We start from the raw sequence: 18,370 nt of genomic DNA, 5'->3' as shown, positions 1-18,370 counted from the left end.
CCAGACTTAAAGTAAAAGTACACATGTAGTAGCAGCCCAGTGTTGTTGAAGTATCAGAGAACTTGTTTGGTGCCTCTGACTGATATATTTATAAGTATGACATCATTAGATTACTAATAGTGAAGCAGGTGACTGACGTAGCTGCTGGAGGTCTGAACTACTTCATGAACACTTTTATTTATAGCATTTACACCGATAACACTGAAGGGTCATCGTCTGATAAATGAAAAAGGAAAGAAATTTTTTTGTCAAATGTTAAAATTAAAATGTGACCTGATTGTTTTAGAAACCAACAGCTTAATATTCATCGATGTGTTGTGTTTCTATAACATCCATTGTGTAAAATCTTCATCTTAAAAGAAACAAAAACTGTTAAATAAATGTAGTGGAGCAGAAAGCACATCATCTCCATCTGAGAGGCGGTGAGGTGGAAATAGTTTGCACAAAATCGAAGCAACAGAACTTAAATGCGCTCATCCTGTCGGTTCAAGAGGAACACGTGGACAATAAAACGACACCACGGAGAGAAAAACTACCAGAGACTTTGTTTATTGTTGCATATTTAAACCGTCACCTCACCTGCTGAAAAACACTCCTCCAAAACAAATCTAGTTTGTCCTCGAAGCAGAAGATGCAGGAGACAAAAGAAACCACGTTTCACATCAGACCTCACATCCCAGCACTGGTTTACTGTGAGGTCTTCACCAAAGTGTCTGTCGGCGAAGACGTCTGCGTTCGAGGACAAACTAGGATCCATTCGCTCCGACTACAAATCCCATCGGTCACAATGTTCAGCATCATAAAAAAATAATTATACAAGAATATCAGACAGACAGACAGCGAGGAGGGGAAACGGAAACTCCCACAGATAGACGATAAAACAGGTCATGATGTGCAAGACTGCTCTTCAGACTGGATGCATCCGTTGCGAGCCGTGATGTAGAACTGATGAGTTTGTTGGGCCCCTCTGGGCTCTGCCATTATGGTTTTTATGTTTTTTGGTAAAATCCTGACAAGAAATTCATGATTTTCAGATACAAAAACAGTCCTATAGAGCAGTGATTTAGCAACCAGCTGTCAAGGTCCAGTTGTGTACAAACTGGTAGACGTCAGTTCACACAAACTACAAAAAAACAACAACAACACAAGTTTGCTTACTCTGAACCAGCCATGTGGGTAGTTTTCGATTCAAGTTTTAGAAGATCTGTTTGGTGATTTCTGCCAAATGAGCTCAATAAAATGTAGATAATTAGTTTTTTTAAATATTGAAAAGCTGCGTTTCCATCGACAGATCTTTCAGGGAACATTGTGCTTGTTGTTCGGTTTTCATGTGGACGGTTTTGTTAGTAGAGAGCAGTTCTGGTGAATAAACTTGTTAACCTGCAGCAGCCGGCTTAGGAACAGACAAGTTGCTGATAAATCTGAACACGTCAGTGCAGTGAGCAGCACAACAGAACCCGTCTGCACAGCTGGGTTCAACAAGAAGCAGCCAAATCTGTGTGTCTTTATAGTTTGAGGGAACTGAACTATTTGAACTAAAAAAATAAAAACAAAACCACAAAAAAAAAAAAAAAGGACTCGTGTCTATATTCGGTCTAACTTCTCGCTCAGGAACTCCTCCACGCTGTCTGTGTTCCACTTGAGGATGCTGAGTTCTTCAGCGATGTTCCCGTTGTCGTCCAACAGCTTCAGCACAGGATCGGAGCCTCTGACGTACTGCAGCGGTGGAGAGGAGGACAGGAAGACAGTGTTAGGAATGGAAATCATCCAGAGACTCGTTTCTTCGATTTGATGTGATCTATCTTAGAAATCAGCAGATGAAGGCTGATGATGATCAGCGACACAATTCATCGTCCCTACCTTGATCTGAAGACCCTTGAACATCTTCGGCTTGTCGCTCCTGACAAAAGCTGTGGAAGGAAAAAAAAAAATAAGTGAGAAAAATGTCAGGTGATGAATCAGTCAATTAGGCTTCATATTTTAGCGCTGCGCTCTGTAATTACTGCCAACTGCAAAGCCTCCCGAGAATGCGGCGTTAACAGCAGCAGAGACAGTTGAACACGCAGGATGGGTGCAGCTGAAGTAAACAAACAGCAGCCATATGGCACAGACGGCGCTACAGACGCTCACCCCCCACACTGAGGCGAGCTCCCTCCGTCCACGTAACTCGACACTGCTGCATTAACTGCCGCTAGCAAGAGCCGGATGAAAAACAAAACTACTTCAAAAGCTTCTGTGGAAATCCTCCTGCAGGCGTTTCAGCCCACCCACTGCTAATAAATGATTTCTAAAAGATGCACTTCACCTGCACCGCCACTGATGAAGACACAGAAAGAGCAAAACAAGATAATACTCAGAACAGGGAACTCACCTTGGACTTGGGGGAACCTCCCCAATTTTCATCCGCACACCTCCAGGATGGCCCCGGCGTACAGCTGAGTGCAGAGAGACAGAAACAAGGTGAAGCGGTCCAGCAGGAGGCTTTCTGTCCACACATCAGAGGCTCTGCTGGTGGCAGGACGTCTGGTCTGCAGCAGTAATCTGATTCAGGCGGGCCGATTCATAAATGTGTCTGGGCGACTCCTTGGGGGTCATTAAACTGCGAGCCCGTGCATATGGAGCGGCGCTGATGGATGGCGGTTTGTGCAGCGCTCGCTTGTAATCAAACCTCCAGCACCAATACACAATAAGTTAGAGGAAATTGGAGTGTCGCAGCAGTATGTCAAGACCGCGCCGCGCTCGCCGTGTTCAGGGAGGAGGGTGGTAAACGGCCCGGCCGGCAAATTAAATTACACATGCAAAGCCGAGATGGTCTGCTCGGCCCGTCTGTGAACAATCCTGGCGCTGCTGAAATCAGATTTCCTGCTTTTAACGCACGTGGACGATCAGAACCGAGACGAGTCACGAGAACCGGAAACAAAAGATGAGACCTCTTCAGTTTGGCTCGTGTAGAGTCTCAACATTTGAAAACGGCATTAATTAGCTAATGAGTGGTTCCTCATTAGAAGCTTTACTTTCTCTACTTATGTCCAGCTACGTTCTTCTCGACAGGATTAAACACGAACGCTGCAGCTCTGGTGACAATCATCAGAACAGAAACAACATTAAAGGTTAACAAGACATAAGTCATGTGGCAAAATATAATCCGGCTCTGCCCTTTGGAGTCTAATGCAGATCTGTGATTTTTACAACGACTTTAACCCCATAAACTCCCAGAGGAGGCCCGCATCCAATCCCCTTCCTGTCTTTCACTTTACTGTCAATAAACCTGAACATATTTGTTATCCCGGGAGTCAGGAGGTCCTCGTTTGGAGCCTGGATTTTCTTTTATTTCTTTATCTATTTTGCACCGGAGCAGCTAAACCACACACTCTCCAAAATCAAAAAGCAGTTTCTCGTGTAGTCAGAATGGTTGACTTTAACTGGTTTGTGTGGGGGTGGACGATCAGGTAAACTGCCAAACGATGTCAGTTCATGTGATTCCTCCCTAAACTGGGAATATTGTAGCACTAAATCTTTAAAACGATCACATGCCTCCAAATATGTATCGCAGCGTTTTTGAAGATTAAAGGATAAAGGAGGAAATATTCTAGATTTTTCTCAACAAATCCCACAAAAAAACCACTTTCCGGTGTGCGAGCCTACAGCTTCCTCCTGACAAAAACCTCTCCAAACATGCCACAAACATGACGTTTTTAAAAGGGCTCGGTAGTTTTTTAAACCGCTCGGCTCTGTGGTTCTTAGCACTCGAACAGGAGGAGATGTAGCCGCTACCTTCAGCTGCACAGAGCAACAGAACGAGACCAAATCAATACAAACAACGGTAGGCAGGTAATGAGGGAACATGTCATCCGGCGCACCTCATTTGTGAGCTTTTAATAGATTTGGGGCAACACTGTGTATCGGTGACACACAGGAGTAAAGACACAGACACACACAGTATTCGTTAGTGGGATTGATTCATAGTTGATTTTCTTTTTGTCTTTTCCTGGCAAGAAGAAAACTACAGAACCACAAGGCTTCAAAGCCCTGAAACGGACACTCTGCATGTTATTGTCATTAACCGGCTCTCATGAGGGGTTTGCTTCTCCACGGAGACATCACGGCACCCAGGGGAGCTGAGGTGCTGCCGTGTGCCGGCACCCTGCGGAGATCTGAAAACGAGTAACCGAAATGCCCTCCGTGCTCGCCGGATCCCACTAATCGACGAGGCCATTTCTCAGAAGGTTTAATGATTCGGCACTGATGTCAATTGAGAGGCTAAAAAGAATTCTTAAGGCAGATAATTGTTGCTGTCTGAGGGGAGAATGTGCTCAGCGACGCTGCCGCTGCTGCCGGTACCCTCAGAGTGCAGCTGGAGACAGGCAATTGCTCTTCTAAGTGACATTTTCACTCAAACTGTGAGGAGGAAGAGGAGTAATCTTTGCTCTAAGTGTCTGTCTGAAACAGAGTTATCATCAAGAGGTGTAATGAGGTGTGCACTACACTCTTCCGAGGTGCTGTTGCTAGGCTACCGTTCACACGCACTCTGGGGGCTACGCTTAATCAAAGAAAAATGACATTGTTTTTCCGCCGTCACTTGAGTCGGTGTTTATCTGTCGGAGCACAGCGGGGCCTCCTCTCTGATTTGGCTGCTGAGCATACAGTAACACCTCCTCACTGGTTACAGGGAGAACGTGACCCCATGGGGGGTGTCACACCGGGGTTAAGGACCCTCGCCTCTGAACATCACAGAGAAGGATGGAGACAGACAGCTCCTGACAGAGCTCCTGTGTGGCGGCTCAGACCTGGTGCACAGCTGCAACCAGCGTCAACAGGAAGGTTACAACTGGGCCGTTTTTATTAGCAGTCCAAACGCTGACGGCTGTGACCCTGTCAAGAGAAGTGACATGTTCTGACAGAGAGGTCCTCTAAGTGCTGCCGCTATCCGCCGAGGAGCCTGTCCTGCATAAAAGTCAGTAAATGACTAACGACAGCATACATTCAGCTCAAGACCTATAATAAACTATTTATTGTGCATCACCAGAGCTGTCGAGTCTCAGTCACACAGCAGAAAAAAAGACAGTTTTTACTGCATGCACTTGAGTTAACCTTGATTCTTGTCACACTATTCTCCCTGAATCTCCATTAATAAGGTCTTTTTATGATGTTCCACACTGTGATTTACTCTAGACTCTCCGTTTCCCCCTTTACCTTGCGTGCTTCCATCTGGGCCTCCTGCTGGCAGCACTGCCTGCAGTTGGGCTGGAGCTTGGTGAGGCTGAACTCCCCGAGCAGGTCACAGGAGCTGCACAGCAGGTTGCTGGAGAAGCCCAGCTCCCTGCAAGCCTCAGACGACAGCTCGGCACCGTACGCCGACAGCTGGAGAGAGGAAGGAGGAGATGAAGGAGATCAAGAGAAGAACAAAGAAAAGGCAAAGTTTTTATGAAGTGCTTACTTCAGATTTGCAGAAGTTTGGGAATAAAAACGCAGCCCACGATTATTGAAAATGGTCAAAATTAGGAAGTGATGATGTTGGAACATTGAGAAGCAGAGCTGAGCAATTTGTGCAAAATATTCTTTTGCAATTTTCCTGAGAGCTATTGCAGTTTTTTCTAAAGTTGTAACGCATTTAAAACATGACACTTTACCACACGAGACGTCCTTAAAGCAGCGACTGTCACGCAAGTAGGACGCCATGAATTTATAAAACCATTGACACAACAGTTTTGTCCCCGGGGTAAATGCCGCTGCATGACATACATCCTGAACTGCACCCTTTGCTATTTGCTAACTGCATTTTGCAATATCGATTTGAAATGGATTCATTTTTCAGCCCTACTGAGATGGTCTGGACCATCTCTTTCTTTTATTTTTTTAACTACAGTAAGACACACAACTCTACACAAATCCAAAGCCATAATTCAGTTGATGCTGACAAAAATAATAAAGAAAACTAAACTCACTTAACTTCCATTGATTTACCATTACTCAGTAATTCCAGAGAAAGTCTTTGATTTAATTGTCCCGTGGGAATGTGGGCAGACGTGCCGGCGATTAATGCGATATTTCTAGCTGAGGACAAAGTGTGTGGCTGCTTTTAAAATGTCCAAATGATTAGTTAGCTTTTCTCCTTGACAAGCAACCTCGCAGAGATGCTACAAGGAGAGACTGAACATGTTTTCAGGACTCGGGAAGCCGGCTTCTAATATTTCAGTGTCCGATTTAGATCTAAATTTAAGCAGCCACATCAAAGCTGTAACCAGATCCTCATTAGGTCATCCTAAAAACATAGCCGCCCTCGGAAAGTGGTGTCCAAACAAAATTTAGACAAATGTAATCCTGATCTATCACTTGTAGAGTGGACTACTGAAACACATTCCTGATGAGACCATCTGACATTTGCAACTCATTGAGAAATGCTGACAAACAGCGTTAAGACAGAACACATGATTCTGATTCTTAGATCCCTGCCCTGATAACGATTTCATATAGAATCGAATTGAAGGTTCTGTTTAGTATCTTCAAGTCTCTGAATGGCCCCAAACATTTGGATATGTTCTGGTGAAGCCTGGCAGGTCCCTCGGATCTTCAGGAACCGGTCAGTTGGTGATGATTTCAGACCAGACGTGGTGGAACGGTCCATTACGCTGCAGGAACCAACTCTGATTGAAAGATGGCCCAACCAAAGATGGTTTACAATTAATCCGTTTCACTGTATTAAGTCTGGTCCAAACTGCCTGAACTTTAATTAAATGTTTTCATACTTTGATTCAAGTTTAACACATTTCCTTGTAATCTTTACCCTTTACAAGTTTTTATCTCCTTTGTCCATACCACCATGAGCCAGCTGAGGTGGTATGGACATCTGATTTGGATGCATCCAGAGATGCTTCCTCTGGAGGTCTTCCGAACACGTCCATCTGGGAGGAGACCCCGGGGCAGACCCAGAACCCGCTGGAGGAGATCATATCTCTCGGCTGGCCTGGGAACGCCTCAGGATCACCCAGGAAGAGCTGGAAGCGTCGCCAGGGGGAGGGAATTCTGGAATGAGCTGCTCTGCCTGCTGCTTCCGTGACTCGACTCCGGATAAGCGGAAGAAAATGGATGGATGGAAGTTTTTATCTTGTTTGGCTTTAGTCTGTTTCTGCTGTTTTGGTCAATCAGTTTTAAATATTCTCCAAAATGTGTGTGTGTTTTCCCCCAAACTAGTCTCTACTGTTATGGCTTTATTTATATCAATTATTTTTTTCTGCTGTGTTTTGTATTTCACCTTTAAATTTAAAGCACTTTGAATAACCTCTGTTTATGATAAAGTTTTATATAAATAAATACCTTGCTATTCATTCAAAAGGACACAATCATGACACCCTGTATTGTGCACTATTATTCTCTTTGTCAATAACATTCCATTCTAGCTTTACCTGGAAAAGGATATTTTGAACCAACTTACAGGAAGTTAATTCTGATTTTACGTAAAAGAGCACAGAGGATTAAGTAAAGTCAGGACACAGGAAGTCTCGGTTTGACGTCGCCTTTCTCTAATAGCTCATTTAAAACAGACACAGCAGCGGGTCTACAGACAGTGAAGTAAAAGCAGTTAGCTGAGAACACCGCTTCCCGTATGAGCCACGTCATTTTGAAGCTCCGGGCTGCCCAGGATGCGGCTCACCAAACCGACCGTTCCCCGGCTGGCGGCCCGTCCGGCCCTCCCTGTTGCCTACAAGCTCGTCCGACAGCCGCCAACATCGGCATTTTCTATTAATAATAAACTCACCGTCTGTAGTAGCGAGAGAAGCCACAGGAGATACACCTCTCCCGACATTTTGCAGCCTGCTTTGTTAGCGAAACCACTCCCAGGACCCCTGTGTTATACGGAAGGGATGCCCCCTCTGCGCCTGACTATTAAACGGTTCGATTGGCGGTTTATTTCGTTAAGATTTTTCAAGCACATCGATATAATCGCGCGCACGTGGGCTGCGTGAGTGTTTATAAAATATTTGAAATCACGAAGAGGGCGTTTTGATTTTAATTTATGCTTCTTGCATTCCGGCATACGCGAAGGTCGCCTCGGAATTTCTTCCTCGCCGCTGCTGTTACCATGGTTATGCAAAGAAGTGCGCCCCCTGCCGTTCTAAGCCCGCGTCGGTTTGTGACAACGGTCCAATCCGGATCGAACAGACAGCGGCGGTGGACGAATAGAAACCCTTCACCGTGTGTTGGACTGTTATTGCACCCAATGGCCTGACTGGTAGTAGCGGCGTGTCCGCGGTGCGGCGGCGAACACACTGGACGGGACGGGACAAGCGCTACATGGGGGACGCAGGCGACAGAGGCTGGTAGCCCCGCTCTCCTTCTGCCCGGAACCACGGATCTGGACGCACCTCCGTCGCTTTGGGGTTTTTTTTGGGATTCACGACGCTCCTCTGCCGGGAATCGACTCCATGAAAGCCGAGTATGAACGCATCGCATTCGAGGTAAAGCGGAGGATCTGAACGCGGGGAGATAGATCCACACAGTGAGAGGGGAGGGAGGGAGAGAGGGCCATGCACACACACACACACACACACACACACGCTCTATCTTTGTGATCACCGTCGTCGCCTCCTTGTGTGTCTCCAGTGTCTCCTCCTCTGAGCATGGACTGACCAGATCCCTACTCTGGATGATTTGATGGGGCTGCTCAGAGTCATGATGCCGCCCAAGTTGCAGCTTCTGGCGCTGCTGGCGTTCGCAGTGGCCATGTTCTTCCTGGAGAACCAGATCCAGAAGCTGGAGGAGTCCCGGGGAAAGCTCGGTAAGTTGCGGCTTGCGCGTGAGGTCTCTCTCTCACCGGGGCTTCAGGGTAGATCCTGGGCATCCCCATTGTTGTGCATTTGGGTCAGAGAGAGCGCACAGGGCTTCAGACAATGTGGAGCACCTGAAGTTTGCATGAGGCTGAGATATTATTATTATATAAATCCACACAGATCTCATTCTGATGTGTGCATGCAGTCTGGAGAGGTGTTCGTCCTCAGCCTGGTGCCCTGACAGTGACACAGAGGGATCCACTGTGCTGTTCATACACCAGTGCTTGCAAATCACAGTTATTTTCATTATTGATTCCTCTGACAGTTGTTTTTTCTCGTGTGCTTGGAGAATTAGAAGTACTGGAAAGTGAGCATCACAGTCTCCAAAAAGTCTAAAGATGACAGCTGTCTTGGTTCGACACAACAGTGAAGCAGCCAGATCCTCCGAGAAGCTGGAGAGTGTTTCTGCTTTGGAGAAGAAGAAAGAAAATCAGTCCAATGAGGAATCGATTGTCAAAACAGCTGCTGATTAATTGTCTGTCAGTCGAGCAAATGATGAATCGACTGGAGGGAAAGCAGCAGCTAATTTTGAAATGCAAGACCCGGCGGTGGTCCTCGATCCGGATTATAAAACGGGAAGGAGGGGGGGCGGTCAGTCCTTACAGTCTTCCTGGCTTTTTAGTAATATTCTGCATTCATGCGGGCACCACCCTGCTGCAAATCCCCTCCTGCCCCGTCTCCAAACCAGACTCTCCCCTCTGATTGAAGCGCTGCGTTCAAATCTCATTGCTAGCTCCCATCAGGGGCTCAGTCCCAATAAAGATCTGGGACAGTGTGGGATTATCTCTCTGGTGCCTCCACTGTGGGGATTCTTTTTTTTTCTTTTAAGGAGCAGCGGAGTGGTGCAGACACTGGGAGAACCTCAGGGGTTCACACCACATCTTGTTCTTCTGTTTGATGGCAGTAGGAGGCAGATAGGACGACGTTACAGCAGGTTTAATTAATAACACAGGTGATGGCAGGAGTGAATCTCGTGGTCACAGGATTCACAGGTACACCTAATGGGACAGAGCAGTCATTAATATGATTGCTGGTACCGGGTTTGAAAGTGTGAAAATAGTCTCTTGACATACATTTTAAAGTTCCTGCGCTTCCACTCAGGTGTCATTCTGGCAGATGTGGGTGAAGATGGGTGGAACCTGCATAGATATGAAAAGACGCCTAATTGTCCAAAATAAGTGACCTGCATCAGTGAACCGTGTCTGTGTTCTCTGACAATTAGTGTCATTATTGATCAACACGTCGTCGTTTTCAGTCAGTTGTTCGGTCAGATACAGCATAAGGTCCAGGTGTGACGTCTGCAGGTGGCTCAGTGAAGTGTGGCTTTCACTTTGTGTTTGCTTTGAAACGAGCATGCTCCTTTACAGAATATGATTTAAAGGCCGGAGCTTCTCTGTAGCGCCGTCGTGCTTCATGTGTGATTGTATGTTTACAGGCGAGGCGCTTTCCTGTTTCTGTAAAAACTGCAGCTCCTGCAATCTGGATATTACCCATAATGCAATTTTGATAGTATTTCAATGAATTGTTCAGCCCTATGTTGCATATCTTTTCCAACCAGCAGTCCAAAAACCTAAAAACATCCAGTTTAAAGCTGCAGCGGTTAGTTGTTGATCATTTGAGGATTGATTGGCAGCTGTCCTGATGATCAGCTGTGGCTCAGCAGGTTGTCCTCTGATCGTAAGGTTGGTGGTTCGATCCCCTCCACAGTCCAAGTGCCCTTGAGCAAGACACTGAACCTGAAGCTCCTCCCAATGGCAGGCAGCACCTTGCATGGCAGCGCTGTCGCCACTGGTGTATGAATGTGTGTGTGAATGGGTGAATGAGAAACGAAAAGTCTTGTCAGGGCCGATTATTGATTATTAGTAGGGATGCACGATGTATCGGCGACCACCTCGGTATCGGCTGATATCAGTGTTTTTCCCATATACCGGTATCGGTCTGATGAACACATGTAGTCGATGATTGTCTGACATCAGCGCCTTCGTCTCTATGTTTGATATCGCTGCTATTTCACAGATGTTTTTACTTCAATAGTCCTGGACTTAAATATGTTTAAATATGTTTTACTTTTGTTACGTAATAAAGAACACCGTGTAGTATAATTTGGGCTTCTTCTGAATAGTTTTCTCACAGTGCTTACTTATGCTAGTTTTTCAGTGTTAACAAATATTGAATATCAACATCGGTGATATCAGTAATATCGGCAATATAGGAACTCTTATATGGGTATCGGCCTGAAATTTTAATATCGTGCATCACTAATTATTAGTAATCAAGGAGATGAAAACCTGACATTTGGATCTAATACACATCTGTAGTGAAAATGAAAACCCTGGTGTCAAAACTTAGAATAACACAAACTCCAACATTGGACCGCCTTTGGTTTCGTTTGAAGTTTTACTCGTGTTTAATTAAAAGAGAGCTTTTTAGCATTCATCCGTTAGCATTGATTAGCTATTCCTGGTGACATGAAACCAATCAGACGGCGCTGTGGGCCAGACTTTGCTGGAGACCACAGAGCGACTACAGATAGACGGAAGCAGCTGTCAGAGCCACGGTGGGGCATTTTTAAATTCGTTTAATTAGTCGGGAATCAGTTTTAGAATAATCCGAAAAATGTTGAATCTAAAACCCGACTGGAATCCACCCGACTGTGACGGCAAATACTCAACAGATTCATCAATAATGGTGGTTTCTGATTGACTACTCTATTTTTTTTTATTGATTTTTGCCAGATTTGCAGCCTTTAGTGATTCATTGATTACCAATTCATCGGCGGTTCATTTCCTATCAGCTGCTAACTACATTTCAGCAGCAGTTGAGGCCTTTGATCGCTGGTGTCCTGCCAGCTTTACACTGACCAGAGCTGGATCTCTGAGCTGATGTCTTGACGAGTGGACGGACTCGTGTTGCTGTTCGAGTTCCTCACATGTGAATATTTTCTGTTTGACTGTTGGAACAGAGAACGTCTGTCATGTCGTGGCTGTTTTGTTGTTGTTGTTTGGTTCTTTTCCGGCGTTGTGCGGGCCGAGAGGAATTTAATTTGTTACGGGAATAATCATTAGATGTTTAAAACTCGTGGCCCCGGAGCTTAAGGCTAATTGATTAATAGACAGGCTTTGGCAGACGATTCAAAGACGAGTCCGCGTTGGAGAGCTTCCAGAACCGACTGTGGGTAAAAACTGAATAATGAAGAGTCCGGGCTGGAGTTTTCACATGTTGGAACAATCAGGAGTCCTGCGGGGTTAGATGGCTATATTGGCCTGTGGCATGGTTTACTGCTGCCGTAAAGGGCTCAACTTTACACCCAGTGGGAATCCAAACTCCCACACTCACAGAAACAGAACCTGAGAGGCCTTTCCCCTGCCCGCCCACCACCACCACCACGAGAATCTGTTGACTTGGCAAAAAGTGCTGTGATGGATGAGCGGCCTGAGCAGACGTCTGTATGCCGGAGTTCTGAATTATGTGCTGCATAGTCAAATAGTTGTGACCGAGGCTTCCACAGGCGCGATGCTGACAGGCAGCCACGGGGCCGCTCGCCGCACCAGGTACGCCTTCTGCAGGTCCATCTGTGCAACAATAAAAGGCAGAGCGGCGACCGGAACAGGAACAGGTGGCGTCCAAACCTGAACCAAGATAACACGAATAACTCTTACGTGATAATTAGAGGGGCGGGCGGGGGGGAAGGAGGCTCCATGTGTCACCATCCTGTATCATGTTTTCACGTGATCACCGTTAACGTCTTGCGAGCTGGAATGGCCGGCGCCCTCCCCTCACAGCCGGGGATCCTATTTCCTGACACGCAGGTTGAATCATTTCCCCCATTAGACGCCTCCCGCAGGGCAGACAAGCTGTGATTTGCTTCCGAGCTAATCGTCTTCCCAAGGTTTCGCCGAGGAGCGTCCTGCATTACAAACACGCCGCGATGCAGCTGTGTGTCCTGCTGTGGGCCTAATCCATTATTCTGACAGTATTACTCTCCGGCTGCTCACCGGCGCTGCTGCCGACTGGGTCAGCGGTAAAACAGGCCGGGGAGGGAAGGAAGGACGGATAGATGGAAATAAAGTTTCCTTATTAAAGAGCCGACGGGATAAGGATCCAAGGCTCTTTTTCTGCCGGGGCTGCCATTAACTCTCCCTCAGTTCAGGCAATTTCAGGCGCTCACCTTGAAGAATTTCACGCTGCTTTACTCAGAAGCTTGAGAGTGACATTCCTGAGCAGTGTTTCATCGGCGGCTAACAGAAGACCAGCGCCTGAGTTTCACTCACCAGCGATTAGATCCTCTCTGGAAGTCGAGGAAATCTGATTCAGTTTGTTAAAAGTAAAAGCCGGATGATTTATTTCCCCCCAAATCTGAACTACAGGCCGTTACTTCCAACTATAATACTCATGATTGTTTTCACTGTCAGTTCATCTGTTGATTAGTTTCTCAATTAATAGAGCAGTTTGGGTTTTTTTGGTCTAGAAAATGGTAAAAGATGGACCACAACACAAAGATATTTAGTTTAATGTCATAGAGGAGTAAAGAAAGTGGAACAGTTTTACATTTAATAAACTGGATTCAGATCATTTTAGACTTATAGTTGCTCAAACTGAATAATCAATTATCAAAATAGTTGGAGATCGATTTATTAGTGAATTAAATGATCCTGAAGAAACGGTTTCTGCCTGTACGGCTGTGTATGTGCAGTGAAATGACAATAAACTTAATTTGATTTGATTAAAAATGATTTATAATGTAGTTTGAAATATTAGTTGTTTAATATACGTGTGATAATATTATAAATAATGCAGAGCCACTAACTATCTGGTTGAAACTCCAACATAGAAGCTACAAACAGTACGATGTAAAACAAAATAAATTTGTGTAAAAACTTTAATTACATTAAAAAAAAAACTAGAGTCCTGTAACACTCAAAAAACTTTTTTTTTTAAAAAACAAAAAATGGAAAAAATAGCCGCAAAAATCTGAAAAATAATATTTTTAGCTGGTTTAAATACAGTAACAATAAAATAAAATAAAATTTAAAAAAAGAAGTAATATTACAGTCAAATGATGTAAAAAAACAAATTACCGTTTAAAAAGAAAATACAGATGTTTGATGTGGACATTATTTATAGTTTTGGCCTGATTTTTTATTTTTTTTTTATCCAATTTTTTTTCTGCATTGGTATGAGATATTATCTGTAATTTAGCAAAACAGAAAAAATGGTGAAATAAAACTAAATTGTTCCAAAAGTTATCGTTAAAAACCTGGAAAACGTGTGGTTACACACTATGTTCTGTATTTTTAGTGAAAATCTTTCAAAAAAATCGACACAATAATTAAAGTTAACGATGAATTTGACTGATAGCATTTAAAAAAAAATCCGTCTAAATATCATAATATCATTGTCGGTGTGAATTCTTTTGGCCATTTTCTTGTATTGTGAGTCTGAACCGGAGCGATTTTCTGCTTCTTTTTAAGAAACCCGTTGGAGAGAACGTAAACACATTTAATATAACCTGTCTCCAGATTAATTGGTGTTTGCCCGTAACGTGAGCAGGGCATCATGTAGACACCTTTATTGATATGTGAGGACTAATGTGGCGCCGCTTGTTTTCCGTGTGCAATAAAGCCGAGACTGTAGGATGTAATTCAGCGCATCCTGCCTGAGGGTGAACTCGGCACGGAGCTTGATAAAGCCTCAGATTGTATGGATTTGTTAGAAGTATTTAGTTAAATGCATACCAGTGCCAATCACCTTCACTTTCAATGCCACTTTCTTCTTTTTTCCCCCCACATCTCTTCTGGCTGAAAGCATGTTCATTACACAGCTGAGTGCACCATTATTTGTGTAACATCTGTCCTTGCTACCTGCTTTTATAGACTGAAGCCACATTAGAGTTTATTTCCTCGGGGAGAATATTCAGAATATGGAGTGTTTCCGTTGGAGGGAGCTTCTCTGCTCTTTTTGATGCCAACCTGAAGCTATAGGTGGCAGCTTTATTCTGGTGGGGGGGATGATGGTATACTGAGAGCTGCATAAATAGAAGCGTCGCTTATAAAACTGTCACCTCGTGCCCTTGTAACTGGAGAAAAAAAACACGACCTCTTCGCCTCTTTGCCCTGCAGGCCGTGAGAGGCCTGCGTGTCCTCCCAGCGCCAGACACTCGGAGACGCTTTTATTTTATTTTTTTTCATCCCTCAGCATCATCGCCTTTTATCTGCTGGCCGTTATTCAGCCTGATTAAAGGAATTCAATTTCCATCTGTTGCATGGTGATATTTAGTTCCAGACACAAGCGGCTCTGTGATGAGCTCTGAGAGAGAAGAGAGAGGCTGTTGAATGCAGACGAAGGCAGGCGGAGGGGGGGGGATGCATGGCGCTCATTGTCAAAGTGTTTGCAAAGCTGACGCAAGATTTTTAAGCATTCATTTGTCGCCGCAGGCCTGCCGCTGCCGGGCCGCCGTTTGAATTTGACTTTGATTGTCATGCCAAGCACTCGCGGCCCACCCTGGCGCTGCGCTGCCGAGGGACCTGGGGACCTGGGCAGGAATTCGCTCTTGAAAGGACGGCGATCAGGCATCGTCTGTCCGTCCTCATGCGCCCGCTGCATGGACACGTCCCGACTTCAGGGCTGACCTGCTGCTGCTGCACAAATCTGACTTTACTGACGAGCCAGGCTTCCACTGCGTTTCCTTTTCACTCCCACGCATCTGTCAGGAGTCAACCGGTGCCTGTGACTCCAAACGGTGGCTTTCCTTTTTGAAGCTAATTGGTGACACGTTGGCAGCACTCGTGCCTCGTCTCTTTACTCCAGCTGCACGCCTTCACCTCCAGAATGTGCAGAGCTGCAGCTTTTCTTCCTCCTTTCCTCGTCCTTCTCTCTTGACACAGCACTCAGGTTCCCTTTGAACTCTCCCTGACACCTCACGTCTCCTGTTTTTAGCTTCCCTAAGGGGTATAAAGGCAGCACGAGTCATTTGCTTTCACTCTGCACCTTGGCATCTGCCAGCAGCAGCAGCAGCAGCAGCAGTGGCGTCTATCGCCTGGACCCGTCTGCTGTGTCGCTCTCTGAAGCAGCTAATGGAGGGGAGCCCGCTGCGGAGATGGGCGTAGGTGTCGGGGATGGATTTGTTGTGGGAGGTTGGGAGGCAGAGCGCTAATGGTCCTACTGGGCTTTTGCTATATTGTTGGAAGCAGCCTTTGATTGGGGCCGAGGATTTACGGCCCCCGGCGCGCACTTCGTCCGACGGGGGGGGATGTGTTGCTGCAAAGTGGCGCGCACAGCAAGCAACCGGAGCCGGCTGCTGCTGCCGTAGCAGGATGACAGACAGGCTAATCGGGGTGTTATGGACGGTTTCACACCCTGGATGTAATTGGAGGCTGTTCTAGAAGAGCAAAGCCCGATCCGATGCCACCCATCACTCCCCTCAGCTGGCCTCCTCCCCCCCTCCAACCCGTAACTACCTCGTCACGCAGACCAACCCCTTCCCGCTCGGCGTCTGCCCTCCGCTGATGGGCAAAGCTGTCAGCTCACTCAACACGACGAAATGGACTTCAAATATCATGTGGCAGTAAAAGGCCGCAGGCTGCGGGTATCGACTGAACTCCTGAGGACAGGCGGCACTCCGACTGACAGCTGATGTGATTATCATTCACCTGACACGATGATTCAGACGCATGCATTCATCGTAAAATCAGTCTTTCTTTTAATCCATCCATCCATCATCTCTACACCTTAGTCCTCACTAGGGTCGAAGGCAGGTTCACCTGGACAGGTAACCAGTCTATCACAGGATAGAATCACCAATTAACCTCAGCATGTTTGTGGACTGTGGGAGGAAGCCGGAGAACCCGGAGAGAACCCACGCTGCACGGGGAGAACATGGAGACTCCACGCAGAATGTGAACCGGCGACCTTCTAGCTGTGAGGCCACGGTGCTAACCACCGAGCCACCGTGCAGCCCTGATGATTCAAATGCATTAATTCTAAAATCCTCCTCACTTGCATGCTTTTCAGTCTTTGTTTTAATGATGATCAGATTTAGACTCCAGTCCGACTGAGTGCTCGTGGGGGGCTCTTTGTTGTTGTTGTTGTTGTTGTTGTTGTTGTTTTCTGACAGGTGAAAGAGGCTGCGGTTGTAAACGCGTGACAGCAGGTGTCAACTTCCTCACCACTCCTCTGCGGAGTTAGCAGCGTTTTCTTTCCTCCCACTCCTCTTGTGACAGCACAAACGATACGCGGCTAATAAACCTCCGTCAAGATAATAACTCCTAATGACGGCGCTCTCATCCCGGATCAATACTTGTAAACAACTTCTTTATTTGCTCGCCGAGCCCCGCTGTTGTGATATTCAGATCCTCCTTGTGTTTTTACTGAACCCCCTCCTCTCCGTTGGACGGGCGCCTGAAAAAGGAAGAAAAAAATAAAAATCTGCCACTGGCATCGGAAGTGAGTTGCTATCAGAGGAGGAGGAGGAATGAAAGAGATGATTTAATTTTCATTGTGACACAGAAATATTTAAAGCTGGTGAAAATCATAAGCTTCTACGAGAAGAGGGAGAGAAAAAAAAGAAGAAAGGAAGCCTGCAGCATTTTTACAACCAGTTTCATCAGAGCAGGCAGGAAGGGATGAAGGAGGAAGGAGGATGTTCTTCTTCCTCCTCCTCCTCAGCCCCTGGTTCAACTTTGCTCCTAATAGTTGCAGATCCGGGCTTAAAGCTGCCTTCATCTTGTTTACCTGCAACATGTCCAGGAGCAGGCGTCCCCGGGGATGAACTGTTAATGCGGAGCTACGACAGGCCTTCTCCTCGTGTGACTCCTCCGCCTCCTTCATCCCTCCTCGTCTTTGTTCCTTCTCCTCGGCGTGCTGGATGGAGGGAGCAGCAGGGCCTGACTCTCAGCTTCAAGTTTATTAGACAGAATACAAATAAGTACATGGCAGACAGCTGTGTGTGTGTGTGTGCGTGCGCACGTGCATGCGTGTGTGTGCAGCACCTTATTAATGAACCATCCGGAGCTGCTGCTGAATATTCACGCCGTCCCCCTGCTGAGCGAGGATCCACACGTTTGTCTGTTTTCCATCGACTCCCGCTCAGTCCGTGATGCCGCCCACCTGATTGATTGATCAAGCTCTTTTTTTTTTTCTCCTCCTTCAGCCCCTCCTGCCCTGCCTCCGACCGATATTAATGCACTCGGCCGACGCACTGGCTTAGATCGCTGCCGACCTTATTAAACGGCACGGGTTGCAGCTTGATTGATCGATAATAAATCTCGTTTTATAAACTCCCAGAATAACACAATTAGCGACGTCTCCACTCATTCCGGTTGTCTTTTTATGATAAGTGTCTCGTCACGGCTCGTTTGTTCAGTTTGGTGATTAAGTGCTATTTGCATACATTTATATTAACCTCACAAACAACACACGATGCAGCCGGTGTTTGGAGTGTGGCCTAAATAAAGACAAATAGTTGAGCAACCCCTGAAAAATCCAGTTTAATGAGGGAACGTTGTCACCACAGATGAAGTGTTTTGTCAGGAGTGCTGGGCCTT

At 46.0% G+C, this 18,370-nt stretch overlaps 2 protein-coding genes and 1 long non-coding RNA gene across 3 annotated transcripts in view; 2 read left to right on the top strand and 1 right to left on the bottom strand.

The window, feature by feature from the left end:
* Window positions 1-171: 171 nt before the first annotated feature.
* LOC103356035 (uncharacterized) lies at window positions 172-1,574 on the top strand. Its single transcript, XR_520122.1, has 2 exons — window positions 172-427; window positions 461-1,574. It is a non-coding gene; the product is annotated as an uncharacterized LOC103356035 (long non-coding RNA).
* selenof (selenoprotein F) lies at window positions 534-13,324 on the bottom strand. Its single transcript, XM_008280190.1, is given in 6 exon segments — window positions 534-1,716; window positions 1,861-1,910; window positions 2,372-2,435; window positions 5,194-5,361; window positions 7,757-7,832; window positions 13,319-13,324. Coding segments are annotated over 5 exon segments (462 nt in total). The 5' UTR covers window positions 7,805-7,832; window positions 13,319-13,324; the 3' UTR covers window positions 534-1,584.
* hs2st1a (heparan sulfate 2-O-sulfotransferase 1a) overlaps window positions 8,262-18,370 on the top strand; it is a 29,577-nt gene continuing 19,468 nt past the window's right edge. The window contains exons 1-2 of the mRNA XM_008280281.1: window positions 8,262-8,456; window positions 8,602-8,776. Of these exons, the coding sequence (XP_008278503.1) occupies window positions 8,653-8,776 (124 nt within the window). The 5' untranslated portion in view covers window positions 8,262-8,456; window positions 8,602-8,652. The remainder of the gene's footprint in view (window positions 8,457-8,601; window positions 8,777-18,370) is intronic.

Source organism: Stegastes partitus, unplaced genomic scaffold (genome assembly GCF_000690725.1).
Source record: "Stegastes partitus isolate 25-593 unplaced genomic scaffold, Stegastes_partitus-1.0.2 Scaffold0, whole genome shotgun sequence".
Lineage (NCBI taxonomy): Eukaryota > Metazoa > Chordata > Actinopteri > Pomacentridae > Stegastes > Stegastes partitus.
This window is presented reverse-complemented; position numbering and strand designations above follow the sequence as displayed.